The sequence below is a fragment of the Bactrocera tryoni genome, chromosome 3 (genome assembly GCF_016617805.1).
Source record: "Bactrocera tryoni isolate S06 chromosome 3, CSIRO_BtryS06_freeze2, whole genome shotgun sequence".
Lineage (NCBI taxonomy): Eukaryota > Metazoa > Arthropoda > Insecta > Diptera > Tephritidae > Bactrocera > Bactrocera tryoni.
The window spans coordinates 25,079,892-25,092,782 of record NC_052501.1 but is presented as its reverse complement, the minus strand read 5'-3'; the positions used below and the strand labels follow the sequence as shown (position 1 = coordinate 25,092,782).

Genomic DNA, 12,891 nt, shown 5'->3' with positions numbered 1-12,891 from the left:
GAACACGTATCAAATATTTAGTATAGCAATTTTAGATTATAATTTAATTGTTATCTTCTGTTTTTATGAATTACGATAAAGAATGATATACATACAATTAAGGAAAAAATTATTTACAAATAAATTTTATCTTTATTGAGGTATTTTAGAGCTTGCTACAACGTTTTAAATGGCAACACTGCATTGCACTTGGCACCACTTAAGTTATTTTATAAACGTTGGCTGTACTGCAAAAGCGCCAAAAGACAAATAATTGACTTTTAATTTAAAATCATAGAACGACTGATTGAGTAGTATAAATAGTTTTATATGACGTGAAAATATATTATTGACGCGCATATGTAAGTTAAAATAAATTGGAAAGAAAATGTCGACCGAATATGAAGCGGCATTTGGGGGCACACGAGAAATGGCCGTCAACGCAATGCAGAGGGTTCAACAACAACTTCAAACTCTGAAAGAGAATGGGAATAAGGATTCCAATAGACGCGAAATGCAACTTGCATTATCAGTATTGCGTGCCATTTGTACTATTGCTGCGAAGACGGAAGGCAAACACTATGATGTCTACTGTGATACATTGGTGCATGTAGTGGGGAAGCATATTCAACCATCAATGAGTGCTAAATATTGGACAATGTACCTGGAACATGTTAGATATTTACATCATTTGGTTGCAGATAAGGTGAAACGAAAGTCCAATTCTGTTTTTTAAATAAACTATTTAATGTAAAATTTTTACCAATAGAAAAACTTTACTGAGGCTAAAAGAATATGTGACCTTGTTGCAAATTATACTAGTTATCTGCAGAGTGAAGGCGATTATAAAGTTATATTAGGCATGTACTTGCAACACTTACTTTGTCAACACAATCACGTACGCGTAAATGCCCCTCTTGCTCAGGAATATATCGCCGACATTATAGAGGCACTAAAAGAATTATTTAAGCGTATGCTGCAGTGTAACAAAAGTGAAAATTTTACATATCCGGAGTTAATAGCAGATTTCATACAATATCTGGTGCCAAAGCGAGTTTCCACAGTTTTTAATTATCTCGCCACACTTCCTGCAAATAAAACACAAATGTATGATGCTTTTTTCACGTTACTTAAGGAAATACGTACAACGCAACCATCAAAGGAAGAATTGCAAGCACATTGTCAACGACATTTAGAAACGCTTACTGTTTTCTTTCAGTTAGATGTGCCGGATAGACTACAGCAACAACTGGCTTTGCGACATTTGCGCGCATGCCGTGAAATGTCTGTGTTTGCTACTGACAAAAGTTCCAATTATGTATTTTCACTACTATATTATCTGGTGAAACTAGTTTATGGCTTACCGAATCCAGGCGAATTTAAGGATATATACAAAGATCTAAGTCAAAAGCTGACTTCTTTCTTTGAACGCTATGGGGAAATGTTAATGCAAGAGCGTTGGTTTACAGATGTGCCTGTTATAATAGCGGTACTTTTGACGCATGTACAGCAACACCCCACCACACCATTCTCATTTTTTTGGCAACACATGACCAGTATTGAATGTTATATATCGCATTACGAATTAATATTAGGCTGTATACGTTTAGCGCCACGTATTGCTGAGACGAAATTATTAAAATTTGATTGCTGCACCAGCGCTAGAAAACATACAATAATTTCCTTTGTTATTAGTTCATTAGCTGCCTTTTCATCCTATGCCTTGGCTGTGGATGACCCATCAGCGGAAAGTGAAGATCTTTTTATCAGCTTACGTACGCAATTGCTGACGTTGATGCGCCATGGTGTCAGTGTGCTTGATTCTCTCGCTTGTATAACGCCTGATTCGACAGAATTGAAATTACTCTACACATGCGTCGTACAACTGACATTGGATATGCGCACGCCAGCACAAAAACGTCTTTGCATAACATTAGCTGAATTTCTCTTACGCATACGTCATAAATTCTCCATTAAAGATTGGACGCTGCTATTGCGCCGTCTATACAAAATGACGTTGGAATCAAACGAAACAAGTTTAACATTAGATCTACATGTCGCACACATTGCTTCCATGCTGCAGGAAAGTATTTGGCCCGACGTTACTACTTTGCGTACCCGCATTGGACACTTCCACACGGCCTCGTCACACGTGACGCCCGGACAATGCATCTTGCAAATAGCTATGGAAAGTCACAATCCATTTAAGGTATTTCTGGACACACCACAGAAGCACTTATTACATTGGTTAGAAACACAGCAGTTTCTTAAGTACCATAAGAGCTGTGTTCAACTTCAAATGACGCTAATGCGCTGTAGTCCTTCAATGTATGGTGAAGTGTTAGTGGCACGTGGTGCTGGTCCTCTAACGACCGCAGTAGCTACACGTTTGCAACAACTCTGTAAAGAATTGGAGCAGAAAATAGATAAAACCGCGGGTTTGACACGTTTGGAACAACTCTGCTGGGCACATATAAATACAGCGCTGCTGCATGATGCCTTGAAAGTTCGTAAAGACTCATTGGCAGTGGAAATAAAATTCCAAGAGGACAACATAGAGGATTTGTGGCAACGCAAAGAATTGTCAACGCTAACCGTGACACATGAAGTCAAATATGTAAAGCAAGCTGAAACGGCTTTGGAAGCCTTTCGCGAATTCTATGAAAAAGTATAAACAATTCTTTTATATAAATCATAAACAATAAATTAACACTGTACTTTGCAGGCTGACGCTAAACCGATACTCAGCAATGAGGTGTACATCGATTGGGAGTCCATCGTAGAAGACTTAACCTCACTTGCGTTGTATTTGCAATTGGCAGGCTATTTGGATGTCGCAACGGAAGCTTGGATTCTACACTATCGGGTGACAAATTTAATTAACGATGAATACAATTCCTTACGTAGTCTTGCCTATTTCTGTGAAAACAGCGAATACTTTCTAAATTCACAAAATAGCATAGACTTGGCTGTAGAAGTGGCACGCAAGCAAAATTTCTTATTAAACGCCTTACAACAGTTGCCGACGCTTATTAAACGCCACCAAAACCATGTGCTTATGTGCCTGTGCCAAATGGCACACTATTATGCACGAATCGGTCATCTCAACTATGCACAAGTCCTATTGCAGTATGTTCATCAGGTGCACGCCGAGTTGCCGAATCAGCAGGGCAAATATAATGTGGTGCTTGGCACAGTCGATATTGTCAAATTTCGTATTTTATGGAAGCATTTGGATAGTGTAGCAGAACGACGAGAAACTCAACTCTCACAGCGTTGCCTGCTACGTGAAATGGAGGACACGTTGGAGCGCTTTCGCGGTGATTTCTTCAAACTCTCGAACAGCGAATTAATGTCATACACGATTTTACTATTGAGTCTTATAGAGCAGGTGGCCGAGTGTGCCGCCAATCGTTTATGCGATCATTTTGTGAATTCATATTTCGCTGGCACCTTTAAGCTGCTGCTGCAATCCGGTTCGGCCTTGCGCATAATACAAATGCTAGCTATGTGGGCGTGGATTAATTTACAAATGGAATATGTGCAAAAGGCGCAGGTGAGCACAACAAAAAATTAAATATTTTATTTATTTAATTATTATTATTTTTTTAATACCCTGAAGGGCATGTTTAGTTTGTGTATATTGCCTCGGTTTTTGAGATATCAATATGAAATTTTGCTCAGGTCCTTTTCTCCACAAGAAGCTGCTAATTTGTGGGAAACGCCAATATCCGAACACTAGGTTATAGCTGTCATACAAACTTATAAATCAAAATCAAGTTATTGTATGATTTTTTTATTTGACAATATATCTTCATCAAATTTAGCAACCAATATTATTCAAGATAACTGTAATCAAAACTAATCGGTCAAAATTAAGTTTTTGATTATATATAAAGCATATGGAGTTGTCGTTCACGCTGACTGATCAAAATCTATATAAATATCTTTCTTTCCTTACTAAGGAACTATAATTCGAATTGAAGGCTGTTTATATCTAACAAGGTGTCTAGAAAGAACCACTAAAATCTTAGATGCAAACCGTTGCAAGTTTTTAAATTTAGTTAGACATAGTATAGGGTTAGGTAAATAGTCGGCAATTAACTGGCTGATGAGCCTGAACCCTTCATCGCGGTACCATTAAGGAGATGCTCCGCAAGGAAGAAGGAGTAGGCAGAGAGAGGTATTGGCAACAACTCCAAGGCATGCTCCATGCCAAGTTTCTAATGGGGGGTTATAATTTCAGCAGGTTTAAATATGTAATCAACCTCTCTATGGAAAAATTCAGCCTACTACACGGGCAATTGCAAGCTGAAGAAGCACTTATACAATATGCCAGCTCCTTGCGCAAATTGCCGATTCTGCGACAGAGAGCCTTAAACTCCACAACACCTGCAGTCTGCAGACACAGGATAAAGGACCTGGGATCCATGTTTCCCAAAAGGAATCACATCGCCTCACTGTCACCTACAAGCAGTATATTGGACTTTATCAATATGCAGGGGCTAGGTGAGTCTTTTTGAGTTAGGAGAGGGCACAATAGACCTAAGGTCGCGGTGGAATTCTCGTCTATCTATCTATCTAGGTAAATAGTTATACATATAATTGCTATAATAAAATCACTCTTAAAGGGAGTCGTTGTTGTTGTTGTTTTTGTAGCGGTTATCTAATGCCCGCGATCCAAACAAGGTTAGATCGCCGAAAAAACGGCCCTTGGCCCAAGAAAATACGCGTCAATTCCGCTAACATAGAAACGGCTGTCGCAGGATTTGCCCTCATGAAGGGTATTATAGCTTCGAGGCAGCCGAAGTATACATTTTTTCTTGTTTTTAACTGATTTCTTTTATGCACAGATCAAAGTAAAATTGATTGAATACATACTGGGTGAAAAAACTATCGAAGATTTGCGGCAATTGAGTGAAGCACGCGCCGTTGAAAAGAAACTGGCAGTTCCAAACACTTACAACACATTGGAGTTGCTGCATTCGGGCATGGAGCCGCTGCGCAAAATGATACCGTTGCATGCATCGCCCACAAAAATGGTATGCTAATAAACTGATGTATTTTTTTTCGGAAAACTTTTCATATAAAATTGTAGTTAACATCTCCTTTTAATATTTTTCCCAAAACTTAGCTCAAAATGCAACTTAGCCCATCAATACAGCGAGAAAATGGTCTTACACGCTTTCTCCAAATAGCCTGCAACGATACGTTGCAACAATATGAGATTCTACAATGGTGTTGCTTTATGGTCGGTTGCTTGAATGCCAGACTATACTTTCTTGTCGATAATCATGACAAACTGGAGGATTTCTATGAAACTAGTCAGCAATGGTTGGAAACGCATCAGCAAAACAATTTCCTACGTATTAATTTCCAGAATATACAACTGTTGAACTTGCAACACTACGTCAACTATCTGCGTACGCATAAGAAATACGAAAAGGCCTTAAGTTGTCTGCAAGCGGGTCTGCAGCGCTACACTAGTGTAAAGGGAAATGTTGATACCGTTTATCACATTAATTTTCTCTTACAATTGCGCGCTACAAAGAAAGAGATGTCCATGCAGAAAGAAAGTAAGAGTCAGGGTGGCTTGCGGCGCGCGCTGGCATTTAATGTGTCACCCGATTTGGGAGACGTGACGGTGTTGGCAAAGGAAGTGCCAGCAGCAGTTAAAACGGGGAAAAAGCTGCCAACTGCTGCTTTCAAAATATACGACAGTGACGAGAGTCTAAACAAACATACGCCTAGGCGTGCTGTTGTGCGGCTGCCAGAGGTTAGCAAAACCAAAGAGAAAATGTTGACTTTGACGGCGAGAAAAGCGAAAAAACTTTTGGCCACTGAAACGCCAGCCAAAAACGGTGCTAAAAGTGTAAAAGGAAGCACACAATCGCTGACAGCAAGAAAGCTGCGCGAAATTAGAGCTGCTGCTAACGATTCGTCCAGCCATTCGTCGAATTCTACGCCCGATTCTGATATCGACAATATACTGAATCGTTGTCAACGCATCGAATCTGTGGATCTGTTGGATAGTGATGATGCGAGTAGTAAACAGAGTGAGGCATTAAATATCCAAACCAGCGCCAGTGCCATATTAAGCAAAAAGTGTAGTGCTACCAAAGCTAGTCGCCACAATGAGAATCTTTCGAATATTTGTCGTAAATTTGAATCCATAGACTTGGCTGGCGACGATGAGCCCACATTAGTGCCAAATAAGAGCTGCACACCCAAACTGAAAGAAGCAAAGAAGCGCAAAGAACAAACGCCCGAAGTTATTGCTGTTTCCGACGACAACACCGATACTTTCAAAACGCCCGATTCGACTTTCGGTAAACTAACAGCACCGCCAAAAACCACAAATGCCAAAGGCACCACCAAAAAAGCACCGCGTGCTGCACCAACCAAGCGCCGAAGTAAAGAAACGAATGCAAAGTCCGCCTCAGCAGAAGTGAGCGTGTCCGCCAGCAGCGAGACAACCACACTCGTCCCAAGCGAACCACAAATACAAGTTGTAGAAAGGATCAAAGTAACCGAGGATAAAAAGTCGACTACGACGAAATCACGCACTCGTACTAAAACCGAAGTACGCACCCTGAAAGTGATCACAATGGAGACAGAAATTAAGATTTTATCACCTACCGCACAAACCGCAAGCAAGGCGAAGGAGCATGCAAGCACGAACAGCACAACTCGTGGTCGCGCACGCGCAACCCGAAAGGCACCGACCAGCAATAACGATGAAAACGTTGCACCACCCGTGACCGTTAGCAGAACGTTGAGCAGGCGTGCCAGGCAATAGTTTCTTTTTTTTTACTCTTATTTATATTATTTTTTTTATGTAGTTAAATTTCTGTAACACTTTTTCCTAGACTATTAAATCATTTTAGCTTACTCTTTCATTAATATTTTTGTAGTGTTTTTATATTTTCTAGTTTTCATATTTTGAATCAAACGCATTAATTTGTTGTGCTCAAATATCAAAAAATTAATAAAGGTGACGCTTATTTTGATTAACCTGAAAGCTTTTAACGAATTTTAATCGATTATTCTACTAAACGTGCTAATGTACGCATTGTCGCAGGTAGGAATATTTCTACACCATGGCGGATGAGTAACATATGATACGGGTGCGGTTCGATAAGTACGGGAAGACCCCGCTTAAGCAATCTTTTGAGATCTGAGCGACAAGAGATAGTCGTTGGGGGCCAGATATGGAGAATACGGTGGATACAGAAGCAATTCAAAACCCAATTCCTGTATTTTTGCCATGGTTGTCACTAACTTATGACACGGCGCACTGTCTTGGTGAAACATTTTGTCCTTAAAACGATCCAATAACGCTAGCCAACATAAATGATGCTATGCGCATTTCAAAATACAGAAGCCAAAAGCGGATTCATCGTGTGCAGCCGTTTGATGTCGAGGAACTTCGGAGTGAAATTATGTAGTCATATTTCACCTATTGTTACAAGTCGACATATAAACTGGGGTTGATTTTACTTCATTATTGACGTAGACGTTATAGCCGAGTTTACAACAGCGCGCCAGTCGTTCTTCCTTTTCGCTGTTTGGCGCCAATTGGAGATTCCAGGTGCAGCCAGGACCTTATATGCGATGTTGAGGAGGCTTATCCCACGGTAATTTGCGCAGATTATCATGCAGATTGTGGGGTCTCCCTTTTTGTGGATTGGGCAGAGCACACTTAAGCATCGTCGGGCATGCTTTTGTCCGACTATATTCTACAAAGAAGTTGATGCATCATCTTATCAGTTTTTCGCCGACGTGTTTGAATAGCTCGGCGGACAATCCATCGGCCCCGCTGCTTTGTTGTTCTTCAGACCGGTAATTGCTATTCGAATTTCTTCATGTTCAGTCAATGAAACGTCCGCATCATCGTTATCGTTTGGGGAATAGGGTTCACCATTTCCTGTTGTTATGCTTTGACTGCCATTCAGCAGGTTGGAGAAGTGTTCTCTCAATAAATTCAGTATGGGCATCAATCACTAGATCACCTCTGGGGGTTCTACAGGAATATGCTCCGATCTTGAAACCTTCTGCTAGTCGCCGAATCTTTTCTGTCCTCCATTTTGTCAAGCTCTTCGTACTCACTCGTTTCGCTTGTCTCTTCAACTCTCGGTATCTATCCCTTCCCGCAGGTGTTGTGGTCGATTGTAACGTTGCGAGGTAGGCAGTCGGTTTTCTCTCCGCTGCGACACAGTACTCCTCATCGTACCAGCTGTTCTTTTGCCTTTCAAGAAAACTATTGGTTTCGTTTGCAGCTGTACGTAAAGAGCTTGAAATGCCGGTTAACAGTTCCCTTATACCGAGTTGCTGATGTGTGCTCTCAGAGAGCAGGAGTGCAAGTCGAGTAGTAGTTCAGCTATCTGTTGTGATTGCAACTTCTCGACGTCGTACCTGCCTTGTGCTTGTGACGGGCGTTTTTTGCTGTACAGAGGCGGGTGCGTATCCTGGCTGCAACAAGATAGTGATCCGAGTCGATGTTAGGGCTATCACAACATGACCGATCTGGTTGGTGGTTTTTCGATCCGGAGAAAGCCAGGCAGCTTGATGAATTTTTCTATGCTGGATTCTGGTATTACAGATAACCATAATTCGGGCCCCGGCGAAGTCGATCAGCCTCAACCCTTTTGAGGATGTTTCCTCGTGGAGGCTGAATTTACCGACCGTTGTACCTCAGATACCTTCTATGACCACCCAGACGTTAAAGTCGCTAAGCACGATTTTGACATCGTGGCAGGGGCAGATCTCAAAGGTGCGCTTCAAGAAGGCATCTTTGGTCACATCGTCCTTCTCTTCCGTCGGGGCGTGGGCGCAAATCAGCGATATGTTGAAGTACCCCGTTTTGATGCAGATTATGGCTAGATGCTCACCCAGCGAAGTGAATGTCAGTTCTCGATGACTGCGTTTTTCTCCCACCACGAATCCCATACAGAAATTGCGCTCCTTTATATGGTCGCTGTAGTAAATCTACTCGCCTCAGTCCTTGTCCCGTCCATCGCATTTCTTGGACGGCGGTGATGTCAGCCTTTACTTTTACGAGGACATCAACCAGCTCGGCAGCGGCAAGTTCCCAATTAAGGGACCGAACATTCCAGGTGTATGCCCATGCTTTTGCCGTGGTCGACATCAAAAGAGGGGTTTCTCATCCGAGGCTTTTGTTTGCTTTTCATTAGGGACGTTTTTTACGTGGCGAGTCCCAAACCCAGCGCACAATCCCTCGGAGGGATGTAGATTCATACTACATTGAATTTGTCATGGTTTTATTTTTGAAATGATCACAAGGTTAGAAATCGTGGCGAAGAGGATATTTTGTGCATAGTGCTATATCCAAAGCTTTTTTATCAGTTACCAAAAACCGATCGTAATTCGGGTTTCTAGATTAGAGGTTCTTTCAATTTTTGAGTATATCTTGAGATTGAAGACTCAATTTGAGTGTTGTTGTTGTAAGACAACCGTTCATAAATACTTTCGGAATACACTCTTAGGGTAAAATATACATACATACATATGTACATACATATGTCCTGAGTGAGCAAACATAGACTCGAAAGCTTTATTCTTAAAAAAAAAATTAAAATTCAATTAATTTAAATTATATGTGTATGCAAATACTCGTACCCAAGCTCAAATCACACACACATATCTATATACATATGTATGTATATAGTGGCAAACTCTTAAGGAGCGCAAGTTCGTTTCTTAAGTCTTTTGTGTTCATATAAAATGCCTCAAAAGGCGTCAAGTTGACACGATTAATTGTTTGCATGCGAAAATCGCATAAATTTATTAATGTCACGAAGTAATCCTTCGTTATTTTTTGACAATCGCTTAACGGTAAACCACTGAAAAGACGGTTTAAACCGCGCCCACATGCACTTAAGTGACACAACAGCGTCGCTTCAATGCAACACAAAATGGGAGTGGCGTTTTATCAACAAATTACCATCGCATTTTTTGAAAGGCCATGCCAGTGATTCCCAAATTGCAATAAATTCCTTAAAAAACTAATTTTAATTGTCAGGCTGTTTATGGCATGCGCGAAAATAAAGTCGCGGAAACATTCTGGAATTTCCAAATTCTTCGTTTTTTTGGTTCCCAAGAAGACCACCCATTTAAATGTTAAACATTTCAAAAAGTAAGCGATGCGAAAGTCGTCATGCCTGTAAGTGGTCCGCCCCTTCTGCCTGCCGCTATTTGATTAAGCCACTTTCCGAGCACTTCTCTGGACACATCGCTAATGAATGCAAAATAAGTGCAAAGTGCGAAAAGCAGTAAGTAAAACACGCTTCAGGCTACATTTAGTAAACACACAACAACAACCAAAACAACGGCAATGACGGCAAAAATAACGCAAAAACAATCGAAACACATGTTAATAAAACAAAACGGCCGCCAACAACCACACACACAACAAACGCTGCTGCCGATTCACATGGAAGACCCACGAGGCGGACGTCAACAGCGACGGTGGCGGCGGCATTGCGCTATAGTGCTGTCGGAATTTTGTCCAAAACTGGTTTCGAAACTGCGACACAAATTTCTCCCGAAATAATATTATTTGTGCAAAAGTTTGTTTTTATTGTTTTAGTTTTTTGTTTTCTTTTTTTTTTATTACGAATTGCGTTTGATTGAGGAGAAGCCAAAACCAAATTCTGGAAGAAGTCGAATTTTAGTTAACATTTATGCAAGTATGCATGTGTTATTATTGTTTTTGTTGTATTTTACTACACTAGCATAGTAAACATTCATAGCTTAGCGCCGTTGGCTCGCTATTTCGCTGGAATTTCATTTTATAACTCAATTAATGATAATTTAAATTTTTTACTTGTTTTTGTTATTGTTGTTTTTGTATAACACATCTCATTTGCTTATAGAACATATAATACCATGTATGAAATTTGCAAATTGCATTTTTTGGCGCTTTGTTTCATTCTATTGTTTGCCTATTAAATAATCCACATTTGGAGGTTATGTAGCGTTTGCCGAACAACAGGTGTGTTTTCTTGAATAATTTGTAGTCATTCCAAGACCTGACAGCTCTAGTCGTGAAGAGCTTGAGTTAGAATAGAAAATAATTTAATTGAGGTTTTCACCTCGAGTTACCACGACTTTGTACAACAAATTGTGATATAGGGACCTGGCTTTTAAAACAATGTGAACCAAATAGAAGAAAGAGAAACCATTCAAAACTAGGTCGGTTTCTGGTCTTTCTCAAATAAGCAAAATAATCTTTTACACGGAGGATGGAGCCATGTGTAGAAGTTCACGCAAGTGAGGAAATTGAGGCCATTCAGTTGGGAGTGGCCAGAAACGATTCTTTTACTTATGGTTCAAGCAGCTCACGACTTTCGGTCTTAGACTTAGTATCCTCTAGGTAGCCAGAAAACATACGTTTGAAGGCGAGCTAAAGTAAGAAGACGAAACATTCCTCCCTAGGGTTGTGCGCTGGGTTTGGATCCCGCCACGTAAAAAACACGCGCCAACGAAAAGAAGAAAGCAGCTTTGGATGTGAGACTTTAGTGTCTCAGATACAACCACGTGAGCAGTGTCTACGCCAATAATGAAGAAGAGAATCTTCCACACAACATGCAATATACGAAAGCCTATGAACTTGTGGCTTAACCCTATACCAATTGTGTATTGTGCTTTGTAGTAGATTGACGAGATCGTGGTTAAATTTTGTTTAATAAGACTCCAAATGACTGCATCAATTTTCAAATCGATTGAACGAAAGGTATTTCATTTCCGTTCCGACGACAGTTGTTCCCACATAACCAAGTAAAATCGATATTTTTATACGGCCAGGGACTGTAAAACCGGCAGAATACTCTAAACTTGTTTGGAAATGGTTTTTCGTGAAAAAAGTAGTAGAATTGGAAATACTAAACGTTCCCTCTCAGTAAATTTCGAATACTTTTTTGTGTTTCAAGAACCCAGTTAAGTCGGAAAGCAAAACTAATGTATAAAGATGGCTGGAAACTTGGGTTGCATTCATAGCAAAATCTCTTCCGAACTCATTCGACAATGCTAAAGGTCGAAACAGCAACGGATAGTCTAGAATCTCAAGAAACAAACTGCTGGTCTCTTATATACAAAAAAAAAATACCTGCCTTCTCGAGAAAGGATGTATAGTCCCCAAAATATAAAATTTAAGTTATTTTCTAAATTATGGAAGGAATCTAGTTAAATAAGCCGCGGCCTGAATACCGAAGAAGGTGAAAGGTCACTGAACACTTCTGTGGAACACACGGCGTGTTCTATGCATTTACCACCGCATGTAAAAGGTCCAAGGGTTTTTCGACGCTGAATTATTGGGTCGATTCAACACCGAAATGCAGAAGCAAAACTCTTTTCAATCAAGACATGACTGGGTCACACCGTTGTCGTCACGTCGATCAAATTTGTCAAATGCTACGAAATGCTTTGTCATTCACCAAAATTTTCCTATTGGACCCGTACGACTTCTAACTGATTCCAAATGTCACAAAAAGTCACTTGCCGGGCAAAAATTTAAGTGAAATGATTCTGTTGAGAAATAAATTGTTATTTTTCAAAAATTCTCGGTTTTTTTTTTGGCTCGGACTACTCCTTTTAATGCATACCTGAATGTTGATCAGTATTTGTAAATGAACATTTCTACATGAATTTTCCATTAAAAGAAAGCAAAAATTGGAAAATGCCTGCATCAAAGGTTCATTCAAACAAGGTCGACAATTCACCACAGCAAAGCACCCAAACTTTGGGGGTTGTTTTATGCTATATAATATATGTACATTAAACCTCAGGCAGTAGCGCCATTTGCATTTGTTCCACCTCTTCAAGGTATGTGCTCAATATTCAACGCAGCAAGGAATTATTTGCGAAAAATATATGAAAAATATATGGCATTAT

The 12,891-nt window shown here is 40.2% G+C and overlaps 1 protein-coding gene across 1 annotated transcript; it reads left to right on the top strand.

The window, feature by feature from the left end:
* Positions 1 to 367: 367 nt before the first annotated feature.
* Positions 368 to 7,000, top strand: LOC120772049 (protein three rows). Its single transcript, XM_040100421.1, has 5 exons — positions 368 to 685; positions 749 to 2,647; positions 2,705 to 3,535; positions 4,833 to 5,021; positions 5,114 to 7,000. Exons 1-5 carry the CDS (start codon positions 368 to 370, stop codon positions 6,776 to 6,778), a joined length of 4,902 nt encoding a protein of 1,633 aa, XP_039956355.1. The 3' UTR covers positions 6,779 to 7,000.
* Positions 7,001 to 12,891: the final 5,891 nt, after the last annotated feature.